General features: G+C 46.8%; 1 protein-coding gene across 1 annotated transcript in view; it reads left to right on the forward strand.

Moving 5' to 3' along the window:
- LOC119181815 (uncharacterized) overlaps positions 1-16862 on the forward strand; it is a 155743-nt gene that overhangs the window by 94771 nt on the left and 44110 nt on the right. Inside the window, exon 9 of the mRNA XM_075875202.1 lies at positions 15638-15813. Coding sequence (XP_075731317.1) covers positions 15638-15813 — 176 coding nt within the window. The remainder of the gene's footprint in view (positions 1-15637; positions 15814-16862) is intronic.

Raw genomic sequence — 16862 nt, forward strand, 5'->3', positions numbered from 1 at the left:
TATAGTGTATTTATTGTGTAGGAATATTGACGCTTGGCTGAGGCAGAGTTCTACAAGCTTCGAACGTTCCAAGCCTTGATTGCTTCTCGCTAAATTTGAGCATCAATCTTCTTGGTTTCCTTTTTGAAGACTCTTTCTTCAAAAACTGAAATCGTCGACTCTTCAGTCTCGCTTTCAAAAACTAGAGCCTCAAAGTTAGACCACTGACACATCATGCCCGTGATCCACGTAAAATCTCGCGCTTTGTGATACCTCAGGCACAATCCGAATTCAATAACAGTAAACTTGAAACACGTTAGATTCACTGAAACTGGCGTACGTGGCTCACAAAAAAAAAATTGAGCGTCGTTTCTAGTTTTACCTCATTGTCTACGTGCCCTATATCGAGAGGTAGTCCTTTCTTTCTTTCTTTCTCTCTTTCTTTCTTTCTTTTCTTTCTTTCTTTCTTTCTTTCTTTCTTTTTTCTCTCTCTTTCTTTCTCTCTTTCTTTGTTTCTTTTTTCTTCGTTTCTTTCTTTCTTTATTTCTTTCTTGCTTTCATTCTTTCTTTCAAAAACCCACCATTGAAATCTGTGAGTTATAACGATCCCGACTTGAAAAGGAAAGCTAAAGCAAGTATTGCAAAGACAATAATTACAAGAGACAGCCGCGCGCTTGGTGAACACATACGCCCGAGAAAAGCACAGCGTGTCATCGCTAATTCCTCTCCTATTTGTGGATAATCGGGGTCCCGACTTCTCCGGTGTCCACCGAATTTACATTTAATTCCCGACAGACGACGGGAAACTTCTCGCGCCGCCCTCTCCTCGGAAGAGAAAAAGACAACGTGGGACGAGCGAGCTCCAAATCGTCTTCTGCCGCGACGACTATGCGTTTTCGCCTTTGCGATATGCTAACGAATACAAATCTTTCCGAACACTTTTTCCCCAACTTTCGACATTCCGGGACTCTCTCCTCTTATTTCTTGGTCTATTTCTCGCTCTCTTCTAATTGTTAGTCTTTTCCGAGAACGTTCTCTCTTTTTAACTTTTTGCAGTTCAGCAATTATAGTTCAGCTCAACGTAAACGCCGATTGCTTGGTTTTTTTTCTTTCTTTTTTTTTCAGCTTGTTAATCGTGTGAACGCTCGAATTCTAGGAGACAGTTCGTGTCGCAGCAACCTAAGGTGCTCGGGAACGTTCGAATATTCTCGTTCGAATCTAATCGATCCGGCCGTCTGGTTGCAGAACTTTTTATTGAACAGTTCTGAATATTTCCGAATGGCGATACGCATTAGCTGCATGCACGATTGCCGGAGCGTCGGGATGAGCTAGATCGATGCAAGAGGTGCCTGCATGTGCTCCAACACTCTCGAATCCAGATTCACTCAGAAATTTGAACGAATGTCGTTATACGGTTGCAGAAGCTCTGTTTTCGAAAGTGACCTGAATGTGCCAAACGACGAAGCACTCGGGTCGGCTCCTCAGCGCATAACGTGCTTTAACGACGGCTTGCTTTTCGTCACCGGTATCCCCGTGGTAAATAAAAGAAATGAACACGTTGGACTGTTTTTGAAGTCCAACATCGGGGTTTCTCAGCCGGCATTATCGTTCAGAAACCTGTGTGGCCATAGTGCTGAACAATCGATAATTACAGGCGGAAGTAAAGGTATGAAGCAGACATGACGCTTTCACCTTATGCCATTGCCACAAGGGCACGCCAACCTCAGGTACGATGAACAACAGCATAGCCTGCTAGATTTGTCTTGCCTGCCGGATTATTGGCGGTTACTTGGAAAGCGCCCGTCGTCGGAACTTTGGTGGTGGCGCCACCTAAGTAAGGGTGTTTTCAAATAAATGTTTACGTTTTTGGAGCTTATATGCAACAAAAATAACGTAGAAAAGCTTTTAAAGGCGTAAACTTAAATATAAATAACCCTGCGTAAATGACGCCGTCATTTAACAGGCAACTCCTTCAATACAAGGCATAGCCTCTGAAATTAGTAGCAAACACCAAAATTGTCCATTTCAAAGGCCAAGTACGAAGGCCTTTATTCCTACGTAGGTAGTGCCGCCATAGGTGACGGGCGTTTCGCGCTCATCCGGCAGGCAAGGGAAATCTAGGAGGCTATGACCACAGTTGACGCTTATATTTTTAATGGTGAAACTGAGTGTGACGTAATTTCCTTCACGACCCAAAGAAAGAATAATTTTTTTTTTCGTGAAGGAAGTCACGTGATGCTCAGTTTCGCAATTGAAAATATAAACGTTTATATAGATTCGTCGTAATTGGGGTTAGCGTGCCCGCGTAACAAGGCTATTACATGAGTTAGGGTGAGGGCCAGTTCCCCCTTCCCCAGTCGCGTACGTTTATGGTAAGCAGTACGACTGAATAAGGACTGAAAAATGAACTGATCTTCATTGCCTCACCTGACTTTGTCTTGAACGTCAGCATTTTTAGCGATTTTTTTAAATTTACGAGTGAGCACTTTCTGCAGTAACCTGCGTCAATTAGAAAAGTAAGAAATGATACCATTCTTTACATTCTTTATCACCACTCTTTATCTACATGTATTTCATGCGCTAAGTCTGTTCGACATTTGTTAGCTTGTAAGACACATTGCGCGTAGTATATATGACTGCAGTGTGTGTGTGTGTATGTGTTTGTGTGTGTGTGTGTGTTTGTGTGTGTGTGTGTGTGTGTGTGTGTGTGCGTGTGTGTGCGTGTGTGTGTGTGTGTGTGTGTGTGTGTGTGTTTTGCGTATTAGTCGTTTCTCTCTCGTCAGAGACGTGTAGCGCCGCACTCATTTAATACGAGCGAATAAGTGAGATTGCATGTCCCGAAAAAGTGACCCCCCCAAAAAAAACGCCCCTTCACCAGCCGCTCCCATTTCGACACAATTCATGTCCAAAGAACTCGTATTTCATTTCGCTAAAACCTTCACCCCCACCCCTTTCTGTAAAAGCGCCCTTTTGCTCACTCGCCAAACTTCACCGGCATTCTGAACTGAGAAAAAAAAATGGTCCGTGTTTGAACAGCATCCACTTTCATTGACGTTCAGAACTTCCTAATCACTGTTTGCTCTCCTCGCGGCTGGGCCGTAGGTGGCGCTTTGCTAGCGTTCTCTTGCGACCAATACCGTAAAGCTTGACGCATCAATCGGGGCCCTCTTGACTCTTTGAAGTTGGCGCAATACTGTTCAAACAACGTCGCTCTGGATCGGGTGCACAGTGTGCATGTATTATAGCCTTGGCTGCAAAACGGAATTCAACCATTTGCACGGGAACGAGTTCGTTCGAGCGGTATTCTTTTCGCATAACGCGACAAGGCTACATGCACCGGAGGGCAAACTTTACAAAACCCAGCTCAACAAGGAAGTAGCATTTGCATTCAGACTATCGCTTTGAGACTAGCACAATTTCATCGGGCCCTTGACTCATCAAAGCTCAGGATGGGTGCCCTGCAGAAATGTGTGAATGCTGCGTTAATAGTTTGTGCTTCTCAAAGCGGGTTGCTTCGATTGTACAGTATGACGATTTGAATACTCTGCTTAGCCCCTTTCTACTTTATGTCTGAAGAAGTTTGTTACAATCGTAACAAACTCGCTCCTTCATTGTTGTGCAGTAAAAGCTATGACGAGTCGTTTTTTCTCTTTTGTTCATGGCTCCGTATAGCATAGCGTGAAAACATAAGAATGATGGACATAGTTGGAAAGGAGTGCCGACTTCCAAGTAATATTTATTTCTGGAAGAAAAATATAGGTGCAGAAAGCAATAAATGCAAGCGTAATCGGAACATCATCTTGTCGAAGCACTTTAAGGTGGCGGTCCCACTCCAGTGGCAAGAGCTCGACATTTTAGTCGTTGTTTACTGGCTCACTGTGCTTGCTCTGCTCAATGGAAGAATATGAGTTCTATTGCATTAGAAAGTTTACGTTCTCCGCTTTCTAAAGACAACTAGTATTTTCGCCTAGTCTGGAGTGTTATTTCATGGCAATTAAAACAGTGTGAGCAAAAAACAGCGTTTTTGCTGTACAAGCCTCCGTTGTACTGCCAGTGCAGCAAAACTGTCCAACATAACAAAGTGAAATTTGCTGAGCCTTTTAACGAAGCGTTATGCAAGGTTTCTATGAAGAGATATTGCCAGTAAAGCAATTAGAAATTGATGCACGCTCTAATAAAAATGGGCAAAAGAATGAAAGTTTATGAGTAAATAACTTTTTTTCTATTTTGTGCAGAACAACAATATTGAATGGGTTTCCAGGCTACAATGTACATTATGTGTATGCGAAGTTGTTTTGTGTTCTGATGAACAGTTCTTGAATTATTACTCCTTCAATACGGCAATTTATGGCGCTACTTGGTCAGGCATTACTGACGAAGGGACAAAACTATCCAAGCTGAAACTCTGAAATCTTCAATAATAAATCAGCAAGCCTTTCCCTGGGTTTCTATGAAGAGAAAATTGTCGTAAGTTAATTAGAACATTTGTAGGACAGCAGTGAATTTAGCTCATTTTTCTGCTTGCCAGGTTCGTGCAAATTTCCTTTTTTTGTCTTTTGTAGGCTAATTCACAACAAGTATTGCACATTAGCAGGACCATGTAGTGTCTTGTAATCACCAGTACTCACTAACTTTACGAAGCGGTGCTTGAAACAAAAGATTTTTCAAAAATAATAAAGCTCGCAAACACTTTTTGATGGTGGCGCCATCTGTCAAAAAAAACATCAAGTTGTTTCACGTCAGTTCCGACGTTCGTCAAAAGTGGCGCGTCTAAACATAACTAAGCCGCCAAAACACGGATGGACTTCTTTAGACTTCACTGGCTAAATCCTGCTGAAAAAGAAAGAAAGAGAAGGAGAGAGAGAAAGGAAAAAGGGAATAAAGCGTGTTGCACTGTACATCAGGAATGCATAGCCAGCAGGTTAGGCTATTGTGCCAAAGATTCCAGGAATTGCTTGGTTGCTCGCCTTTGTACTCAGGTGACTGTAGAAGCGTTTTTGAAGGACACAAAGAACTGGACCTTGCCTCCCCATATTTTTGAAGCCCGTAGGACATTATCTGAAGCGCGCTTTCCCATCGCAGGGAGGTGACGAGTGTCTGGCAGTGTATGTGTGTTTGAATATTTCACGTGACGCCGGTTGAACTAGGATAACAATGGACTTTTTTTCGGGAGACTAGCCTGCGCATGCGAAGTGGTGCAAGTGGTGGTGACTTGACGCCATGTTTTGGGGGAGTGTGATGTGTGGTGCGCGTTCAAAGTGCGCGCCTTCGAAAAGTGCGCGTCACGAAAAAAAAAAAAAAAAAACAAAAGGAGAAATACCAGAGTGCACGTGCGGTGCTGCTTAAACAAGAATGACGACGTTAAAGAGCGTCAAGCACGAGGATGCGTGGCAGGACGTGAAGTAAACAAAAGGTAAAACATCCAATGGGCAGCGAACACGGAGATTTCAAGGCCCAATGGCTTGACACCACGAAACAGCAGTATCTCCAATGAGAACGAGACAAGTGGGCCAGAGCTGAAGCAGGAGCCTGAGCAGACCAGAGCAAGGGGAATTCGAGGCAGGAGTGCAAGCGGAAGGTCGTCACCGGACCGGGCGCTGAAGATGGGCCGTTGGGTTCCGGACCCGAGCCTACAGGACTTCCACCGGCCGGGGCCTCCTGCTGTCGGGTTCCCGCTCCAAAGGACCGTGGCCATCCGGTCCTGAACTCCTTTCCAGAGCCTGCGGACTTCGGTTCCGGCAGGCGAGCTACAGCCGTCGGGCTCCGGGCCCGAGCTGTGCGCCCAGCTGCTTGACTAGGTCGACCCTAGTTCCCGGACGCGTCGCCACCAGCCTGCGTTCTCCCGTCTCCGACGTGTCCACGCTCCTCAAGCCGAAACCATCACGATTTGGTAGGGCTTTTCGACGTGTCGCCAGCAGCCAGCGTTCCCTCGTCCTCGTCCAGCCCACGCATTGACGCAGGAGTCACGGCGTTCCGGTTTCTCATCACCGCCGAAAACCAACTTGTGGGTGAGACTGCACCGATACTCTTGCGCTACTCCCATCACTCAGCCCCTTTCGAACGTTAGGTTTAGTTACTGACTTTGAACGTTCTTGTTGGGTGTTTACAAATGTGTTTCGTCATGTCCAGTCAACTGTTTATTAAGTGTTTTGTTTTGTGAGGAATCTTTGCCTTTTTACTTTTCAATTAAACTTTTTGTGTGTTTCTTGGAAACCGAACGGCTTTGTCCTTATTAGAAAAACTCTCTGAGGCTCAGCCCGGGAGAAAAACAAATCAGCAACAAGAACCCGCATCACAAATTGGCGTCCACGGCAGGACAAAGTCGTTTGTTTTTCCAGTAGATTTTTTGACGCGGTTAACACGATGACGAACACGTGGGAGTTAATTGAGTTGGCGGATAAAATGGGACTGACGGGAGCGGAGTTTAGAGTATGGTACGAGGAGCGGATGGAGAGGGAGCGTGAGCAACGGGCTGCAGAACGAAAGGCGGCGAAGGAAAAGCTTGAATTGGTGCTTAGAGCTAAGAAGGAGGAGCTAGAGCGCGTAACGCGTGAAAATAAAGTGTTGCTAGAGCGTCAGACACGCATACTGAGGCAGCAGCTCCAATTAGAGAGGGTGGACTTCGAGCGGCGACTCGAGCTTGCGATGGCGAAAAGGGGGCAGCTGGCGATGCAGAAGGTCGAGCAAGCGGTGAATGTTTGCGCCGATAGCAGCGTTTGCTGGAGGGAAGTCGATTCCTGCAAGGTTGGCCTCGAGCCTCGCGACAGCCTTACTTCGGAGCGAGAAGCTCAGATAGAGGAAGGCAGAGAGGTGGACAGCCAAGAAGACAGGAGTCATGAGGAGTTTGTTGAAGCGACGGAAAGCTTCTCTGGCTGGGAACATATTACTTCCGTTAGCTGCTTGGGGACCTCTGAGAGGCCAAGCACCTATGAAGAAGAGCGCCTGGATATGGGCGACCTAGAAGCTGTGGAAAATGTTGTGGAGCAAAGCTTCGATAGCAGGGAACAAAGAAGTTCCATTCAGAATGAGGTGTGTATCAGAACGTCTCAAAGGCCGAGCACATTTCGGGAAGGGGTAGGGCTACCTCTCAATAGCTCCATGGAAGGAGCGCTAGAACGTCATTGGGAAGATGGCAGCGAATGCCATGAAGGCTCTGATATAGTGGCCACTGATTGTTTTGTACCGACAGAGGTAGCAGCAGGCACCACGTCAATGGTCCTAGACCATACGTATATCTCACTCAGAGAGAGAGGGGATTCTAGTTCACAGGATAGCGTAACTGCTATTTGTCCGAGAAAACACGATGGGAGTGCTGAAGCACTCTTCAAAATAAACAGTATCGAATCGGAGGTGGGCTCGATAGTAGGTATGGAGAATGCCAGACAGGGTCTTGAACCTGAGAACGTGATTGGTTTTGAACCTATAATTAAGTCCACTCAAGATGAGCTGTATAATGACCGAGCACAACGGCATCCCTTCTCAAGAATCCAGGAACCTCACACGCTTGTCGGAGCGTTTGGGCTTGCTGAGGGCACCCCGAGCTTGTGTTCATTAGATGGTGAACTAAAAGAAAGCATTTGTGTGAGAGATTGTGGCATTTGGACATTCGTGTCTCAGTGCGTTTCGTGTCGACGCCGACGGCTCGAGACCGCGCCCGGTTCCTCTGTGACCGGTAAGCGTTCATGTGGCCGGCGGGGGCGCAGACACGCGTTTCAGCGAAAGTGCATAAAAGCATGTTTGCCACAGTTACTTTCGAAACGTGCGAGAAGGGCAGTGCGTCTGGTTTGGGACGACGCGATAACCTGAGTGTAGGGTTAGAAAACCGGTAGCTCTTTCTGGACTTCGACTTTTAGATGCGGACACAAGTAGCTTTGTCCATAGTCGATTTTGTAGTAAAAAGGTTTATTCCGGGTTTCAGAACTTTTAAATGCAATTGGGTGAATCTAAAGTTTAAGTGTGGACATTTGGACGATGTAGCGAACTGTAGCCCGGTGATATGTTGAACTGCGTGGTGCAAATATGTGGTTTAATTGTGACGTAGTGCAGAACGCGCACTCATCGGCAGTTTTTTTTTTCTAAAAAAAAAAAAAAACTTGAATAAAAGGGGGGCGTATGTGATGTGTGGTGCGCGTTCAAAGTGCGCGCCTTCGAAAAGTGCGCGTCACGAAAAAAAAAAAAAAAAAAAAACAAAAGGAGAAATACCAGAGTGCACGTGCGGTGCTGCTTAAACAAGAATGACGACGTTAAAGAGCGTCAAGCACGAGGATGCGTGGCAGGACGTGAAGTAAACAAAAGGTAAAACATCCAATGGGCAGCGAACACGGAGATTTCAAGGCCCAATGGCTTGACACCACGAAACAGCAGTATCTCCAATGAGAACGAGACAAGTGGGCCAGAGCTGAAGCAGGAGCCTGAGCAGACCAGAGCAAGGGGAATTCGAGGCAGGAGTGCAAGCGGAAGGTCGTCACCGGACCGGGCGCTGAAGATGGGCCGTTGGGTTCCGGACCCGAGCCTACAGGACTTCCACCGGCCGGGGCCTCCTGCTGTCGGGTTCCCGCTCCAAAGGACCGTGGCCATCCGGTCCTGAACTCCTTTCCAGAGCCTGCGGACTTCGGTTCCGGCAGGCGAGCTACAGCCGTCGGGCTCCGGGCCCGAGCTGTGCGCCCAGCTGCTTGACTAGGTCGACCCTAGTTCCCGGACGCGTCGCCACCAGCCTGCGTTCTCCCGTCTCCGACGTGTCCACGCTCCTCAAGCCGAAACCATCACGATTTGGTAGGGCTTTTCGACGTGTCGCCAGCAGCCAGCGTTCCCTCGTCCTCGTCCAGCCCACGCATTGACGCAGGAGTCACGGCGTTCCGGTTTCTCATCACCGCCGAAAACCAACTTGTGGGTGAGACTGCACCGATACTCTTGCGCTACTCCCATCACTCAGCCCCTTTCGAACGTTAGGTTTAGTTACTGACTTTGAACGTTCTTGTTGGGTGTTTACAAATGTGTTTCGTCATGTCCAGTCAACTGTTTATTAAGTGTTTTGTTTTGTGAGGAATCTTTGCCTTTTTACTTTTCAATTAAACTTTTTGTGTGTTTCTTGGAAACCGAACGGCTTTGTCCTTATTAGAAAAACTCTCTGAGGCTCAGCCCGGGAGAAAAACAAATCAGCAACAAGAACCCGCATCACAGGGAGTAACAGAGCCAAACAGCTTCTATAAACGTTGCACAGAGCGGCGACAGGTGCGAACTGAAGGGCACCTGGCGTCGTTTGCAAATTATCCGGAAAAATACCAGGCCTACGAGATTTTTCTACCGGGCCGTGGCGGATAACTTCGGAGGCCATGGACTCCCAAGGCCCGTTTACATTGACCCGACGATGGCGCGTTGAGACGAAATAAACAGGTTTTCTGGACTCGCCCTCCCCATGTATAAGCGGACACGTCGGGGCGGAGAGTCGTCGCGGCGAGTCCCGTCGACCCGGAGACAGGGGGTAGGTTCACCGAACTCGCCGCGCTGAGAAAGGGCTTGTATAACCAGTCGCGCTGAGTTGACGGCTCGTGACCTATCCCGCCCGTCGCGGTCTCCGCTTCCCCTGTCCCCATCACTCCGACGTTGCTCTTTCTCTGTCGGCCGGTACGCGCGCGCTAGGCGCGATGACATCCTTACGGGCTCCACGCACCATGTGGACAGATGATTAAATAACGACGATGCTAGCTTTAGTCAACGAGAAAAAACTGAGTGACTTGCTCGATAGCAAGCGGCAAAAAAATAAGGACATATTCATGGACCTGGAAAGATGTTTGAAGGAACAGGGCCTGACGTGGACGTGAGAGCAAATAAGGACCTGTTGGAAGAATTTGAAGAAACGCTTACGTAAGCCGATAAAAATTTTACTCAAAAATGTATATTGCATTCCAATTGAAATTACAAGCCCTCAGTTTAAAAATTCATCGTGTAAGGATCTCACTGTCCAGTCCAAAAGCCACAGAAATCAGATTAGCCAAACAGGGTGAGCGTATGAGGCAAAAGGAACACGGTGCACTTAATTGTGGTGGAACTGTACACTTTAATCCAACAATTGATGAGGGTCTTTAGTCATTTTCATTTAAAAACTGCTTATTGCTTTCAATTTAAAATTTTCAACGAGGTTCAGGGCGCCGCTTAATTCGTATTAGCGACAAGCCACAAAAAGCGACAAGAAACCAAGACAATCATAAAGTACAGCTGGTGCAAACTGAGAAAAAATACCAAGACAGCCATCGCAGTGGCGGAGCGACCACTGCGTAAACAACCGCAGCCCACAGCGGCGAGAGCGCAGGCTTGGAGGAGCGGAAACCGGTACCGTAAGACGGGCTTTCGGCTCGCCTCGACGCAAAGCGTCGCTGCGATCACCGCTCACCTCAACTCGTCCGTGCGAGTTCATATAAACTCGGGCGCGTCGAGGTAAGCTGAACCCGCCACTCAACTCAGCCCGCCCCCGTCGCGTCCATGTACACGGGCCTCCAGTTTCGAGTTCGGTGATCTCCACTGGAGGCGCTGTTCGGACCTGAAAAAGGCCCATTGACTCTGATGATTTGAGGCTGATCCCTTTGTATCGGGCGGGCAAGATTAATTCGCCCTAACCAGAGAACAAAAAAAAACACCTATCAAGTAAATAAACTAAAACACTCCACAGGCGTACACACCCCGTACCAGTTCGTATAGTTAGTCTGCACGCCTTCAATTTTTGTCCACCTCTGCGTCGCGCGCCACCACTGCAACAGCCTTGTTGGATGGATGGATGATATGAGCGTCCCCGTTATAATGGGGTGGTGACAAGTGTGCCACCTGGCTCGACAAAAAAATATTTCTTTTTTCCTTTTTTTTTATGTTGGCCTTTGCAAAATAGTGAGCGACCCCTGGCCAATACCCTCTAGACTAGCTGAGGCCTCTTGACGTCATCACACTAGGACGGGAGCCGATGCCGCATTCTCAGAAATGCCCATTGCTACGCGCTCGTTGTGTACTCAACGGCGCGCTGCGAATCCATTCGTTCATGCTGTCTCCCGTTTCCCGAAAGCGCCGACAAGGCAACTCCGTCGTAGAGGGTGTTGCACCTGGCGCCCACTTTGCAAACACCTGTAAAACTTCTGCTCCCCTGACTGCTTTTCTCGCTCTAAACGTGTTCACCACTCCACATTCATACGAAGGGGCAGGATCAGCACCAAGACTTCTCAAAACGTACTTCAGGAATGTCACGCCTCATTGTAAGTTTCCTCTTCCACTGAGAGAAAGGAGAAAACGAAAGAAAGGAAATACAGGGATTAGTGGTAAATGGAAAAAAAATTATTCGTCTGCTAGTCTGTGGTTGAGGCTTTCGTGTGGAAAACAAGCTTACTCGCATATGCGCAGTAACTCTTTTGCAAGCCGTTAGTTAGCGAGCCATATTTCCCCGACTGCAGCGAAAAGTGCGGATGGCTGCGTGAACTCTAGCGTTCCCAGCCATCCGTTCTGTTTATTTATCTCTTACTTTACGTTGCTGCTATCTAGACAGCTGAAAATAATGCACATTGCCCAATGTTTCCCGACTTTGCCATTACCAGCCAACCTGCGGGATGAAATTATAATTTTAGTACAAGAACAATCGCTTCCGTGTGCCTTATTGGACAGCCTCTTGGAAAAGCTGAGCTAGTTTTCGGGTGTCGACTCTAGGTCTATACAGATAGGTTGGGTTTCGCTGAGAAAGAGCCCTTACGCATTTTATTATTCAATACTCCCAAAAGGACGCAATTCGCATTTGTGTTACGACTTGCGCTCTTCGGTGCGGTGCAAGGAGGACTCGTTTTATAGATGAAAAAATTGTCTCTCATATGTTTCGCTAAAGCTGAGCAGCGCATTCGTGTATACGCCTTGTGCACCGCCTATAGAGGCGCCACTGATAGCCACCTGCGCCCCATACATCTGTTTTGGGATGCATGAGGCTCATAGTGTTCTCGCTAGCAAAAAGGCAAAGCCCTTCTGTCGTTCATGCATACAAAATCACCATTTTTTGCTCACTGCAAGGCACGGAAAAGGGGCTTTGTGTAATGATAGCCAGGAAGTAGTGGAAAGGAGCTTCCTGGGTAGCTTCTGAATGTAGCGACATAAGTATCAAGCGGACCATGCGCGACACCCACGCTACATTCACAGTCGAACCAAAGCTGCTGACAGTGGAGAAATCTAAAATTACAATGCACGTGCACAAGGTCGGCGTTGTTCCACGCGACCCAACACTGCCGGTATTCAGGGCCACTGAAGAACTTCCTCGAGAACTACTCTTTTTCTGCTCTTTTTCTTTCTACTCTTTTTTAGTGAGGAAGAGAAAGAGTGGGTTCAGAAACCAAACCATTATTTCAAGCAACCCTTGCGGCAGCGCGGTTCAGCGCTCTATTGTAAATAGTTATACATCACCAGGAGAGAGTGAAGCACCTCTTTTCCGGACAGTTGCACGGGAGTACAAAGGCTCTCGGGTCCGTGCCTTTTTTTGTTGCTGTTGTTGTTATTGGGGAGCGGGGGGGACGGAGGGCGTCACGCACATTTGAAACGTTTCAAAGGAGATATGGGAGCAGCTGCACCCCCGAAAAGAATGGATTAGTTCCAGCAGGAACATGCTCTTCGCCACTGCATGCTACGACGGCGGAGAGTGCATTTTCATCCCTTTTTTCCAAACGTGACTTAGTGGCGTCTTCTGGTGGCTCAAGCAGAAACTACTCGCAAGATGGCGACGGTGGTACCGTCACCTTAAGCGCGTTTGAATCTTCTGAATGATGATGCCATGCTGTCCGCATACCATGGCTCGTACTCACGCTGAGAAATGAACAGTGAACTGGGCAGCTGAACGTCCAACTGCTGGAAGGTTGCATGCAGAGTTTAAAAATAAAAATGAAAGGAAAAGGTACATTATCCCGCATGAGATTTTCAATCAGGACGAACGCATGACCGGTTAAAAGTAAGCAGAGCTACTCAGAATGATATAACTAGCGTTTAACACAAAAGTAAAGTTTTTCGCAAGAGCAAGAATATTTTGAAGAATATGAACTAAGAGAGTATACACTTCTTTTTTGTATGACCTATATATCCACCGACCCTCTCTGCTGGCTTTGTCGCTCTTTAAGGTGCCGTGCTATACAAGGTGTCCCACGTAATTTTAGCTGGAGTTTAAAAATATGCCGGAACACGTAATTACGACGCGACTAAATGCATGTTGCTCACTACCTGGAGTTAGTCAGGTTATTTTTTGTGTTCTCGGGTATTGTTTAATTTGATCTCCTTAATTAACTAACTCTGGAAGGAACGAAGATGGATAAAAGATTTGAATGAGAAAGTTGTAGATAGGTTTGCTAAACGTCCAAATAGATAGTCTTCAACTTTATATCTGTTTAGTATTAGTGTTTTTCTGCTACTTACATTTGTGAGTAGCCCGCGAAATTAAAAAAGTGCCACCATATCCACGAAGTGAATGATGATGAGTGGGCGAAGCTCCGGAGGTAAACCTGGTAAAGCATGAATCCTCTGTACATTTTGCCCACTCGATTTTATTACTTCGCTCCCCCTAGCATACGTCGCCGCACTGAATCGAACGATTGCCTTCAACCAATGACACGCGCCATATGTGACATCATTCCTATTTTATAAGATCTCGCGTCTTTCATCAACTACAAGTACCGCTTTCTAGTTTATAACATCTTGCATCTTTTCATCATCAGCTACAAGTACCACCATCTAGTAAACACTACAAGAACTAAACGAGAGGTGGCTACATGGATGGATGGATGCTATGAGCGTCCCCTTTATAACGGGGTGGTGACAAGTATGCCACCAGGCTCGACAAAAAAAAAAAAAAAAACCTTTTTTTTGTTTTTATGTTGGCCTAATGCCTCTACTTCGATAAATTCTATCTTAATATCTACATACAGGAGACGGTACCGCCATCTAGTGAACACTGCAAGAACTAAACTAGAGGTGGCTACATATAGGGGACGCACAGCCCACGCCCTAAGGAGCTTCGCCCCTAAAAAAATACCACGTGACAAACCCACTCGCGCGTCAGTGGGCACGATGATTCTATACAGCTCCCTAACGTTCCGCGTACGCACGACACGCTTCCCTCGCAACGGTCCATGACAGCGATAAGCAGTCACAGTGGTTACCGTTCTCGTAACCGATAGCAAAACGCGTTTATCGTAAAGCCACCACCATAGTTGCGGCCCTGCCGAGACAGCACAATGGGGCAAATACTATGGTCGTTCGTACGCGGAACGTTACGGAGCACTGGAATCATTGTGCTCATTGGCGCACGAGTGGGTTTGTAACGTGGTATTTTTTGTATTTCGCGGGAATTTGTAATTAGCATAAAGCATTATTACCTAACAGATATCGAGTTCAAAACTGTCTAACAAGACGTTTTGTAAACCCATCTAGAACTTTCTCATTGAATTTTTTATCTATCCTCGTTCCTTCGAAAGTTAGTTAATTAAACATATCTAATTAAATAACTTTTTAGAACACAAGAAATAGTCTGACTAACTCCAGGCAACGGTGAGCAACATGCGTTTAATCGCGTCGTAATTAGGTGTCCCGACATATTTTTAACTCTGGCTAAAGTTACGTGAGACACCCTGTATATTGAGAACAAAGGCACGGGTTTGGTGTTCGACCAAGGCGGCCACATTTGGGGGGGGGGGGGGGGGGTTGAAACACAAAGTGCCCGCGTACACCAGTTGAGGTGTAATAAAAAATGTGGTCATTTCCCAGCTTTAAATATTAAGCTCGAAAAAATCCTGAAGTTATTTTTTTTTTTTGAAATGCAACTTTAATGCACACTTTTGCGTAAGCCCTGAATTCTCCATATGCCACAAAAGCGAAGATCTTGCAGCAAAAAACGTACCACAGAACTACGTAAGATGTTGTGTGGAACCTCTTAAGTGCCTTCACACGAAATAAACAAGATTATTGAAGGTAGAACTTACGTCGCCAAGGCTAAAAAAAACGAAGAAGTGAGACCTGTTGCACGTGCTGAGCGCTTTCTGCCATCAGCTTCTGAACAAGTGCAATGGTTCTAGCTTAAAATACCTTAGGCGAGACAGTGCTGAATTTCTCATGCTGAAAGCTACATGCCCCGTGAGTACTTGACAGCTGGCATTAAAGGTGGAACGCATTTCGTGACTTACTTGCTCGAAGTTTTTCGGTATGTCGAGAATTCGTGACGTCCGGCAGTAAAGACTTAGGTAATAATGGGAAGTGAAAATATTTCCAATGTCTCCCTTTGCGGCTTTCCTCATTACCACGTCTTGGTTCTGGCACGTACCACCCGATAAGTTCATTTTCGATTCAGGTTGTTAAAATAAAAAAACGGGGGGGGGGGTACGTTCCAAAACTACGATATTGTTACGAGAGAGGCTGTAGTGGAGGGCTTCGGAATTTTCGGCGACCTGGGGTTCCTGAACGTGCTCTTAACTCTGAGCAGGCGGGCCTGTAGCGTTTCGCCACTGTCGAAATGTGGCCGCTGTGGTCACTAATCGACCACGTGATCGACGAGTAGGCAGTCGAGCAGCATAACCACAATGTCACCGCGGCGGTTGAAGCAATTAAAACGAGTAAACATTTATAATGATGACCTGATTGGAATCTGCTCTTTTTTTTCTCGCAGTGTCCGTTGAATGCGAGCCGCACGTTATGCGAGCCCGCGTGCGCAGCAACATGGTGTTCAAGGGCAAGGTCTACACCCGGGGTCGACCTTCGACTTGCTCTCAGGACATCAGCAACAGCATGGACTTCACGCTTCCCATACAGCTGGCTGGATCCGACTGCGGCACCGTCAGTAAGGTCAGCTTCACGAATTCGCTTTTCCGCTATATTGCAGAGTTCTGGCATGTTCGCAAACTTCTTTTTCTTAGCGTGAATACCGGAAAGTGGTTAACTTGAGAGGCTGGGTAGGTGGTGGCGTCTGGTGGGGTCGAGATGAACTAGGCAAGCACAGAATCGTTACTGCAGAAATCTGAGGCATTCGACTTATCTGCTGGCGTGAATTCTCGGCAGCGGCTCAATACTGTAGAAACAGTCATCTTCACACTTTTTCCCCCCTCGAGGACACCAGGTCAAACAAACGAACGTGTCTGTAATTGTGGTTGCATATACACACTGCATAATGTCGATACCATAATCCGGCGAACCGGTATTTCGCAGAACCCTTTGCGAATACCGGACGAACGAACAAGCAACCACTACCACAAGTTCAAACGCGCGCTATCACTTTTGTCTTTTTTCCATGAGAACACTCGCTTCGCGACCGTAATATTGTTGCTGCATGCGCTGCTTAATGCGTATCATGGGACAGGTTGAGAGAACGTCGAACGCGGAATTTCACCGGAACCAAAGCTTTGCTGCGAAAGAGCTTCTTTTGAAATGTCTCCTCCTGAGAGATATGCGTTGTCCAACGAGTACTCATTACTTCAAGTCGACGTCTCCCCCTATAAATGCGTGGTGAGAGATAAGGGGGGGACATAACAATTTCTTATCAGAATTATGGAGCTTTGTAGCGCCCACTATAGGCACGCTGGCTTCGCGAAATCTTGCGCTGCACAGAAAAATGAAAGAAAAAAATCTACGCATATCTGCAAAGTGAATGCTGATGATGGGGCGAAGCAGTGTGCGATGGATCATGATTCGTGGCTTTCTGTTTCGTTCTTGTGAACCTTTTGTTGTTTCATATGCTTTGATTGATGGGTGGTTAAATGTCGGTGTCTTCCTTTGGTGTTGCGGTCTTTTATTTTGTTTGTTCTGGTTAACAGTCTTTTGATATTTTCTTTTAATTTCGCAGATGTTTCCGTTTCTATGTCAGCTGGAGCCGCCGGTTGGCGGTTTCTGGACGGAGG

This window comes from Rhipicephalus microplus, chromosome 10, assembly GCF_043290135.1.
Source record: "Rhipicephalus microplus isolate Deutch F79 chromosome 10, USDA_Rmic, whole genome shotgun sequence".
NCBI classification, from domain to species: Eukaryota; Metazoa; Arthropoda; class Arachnida; order Ixodida; family Ixodidae; genus Rhipicephalus; species Rhipicephalus microplus.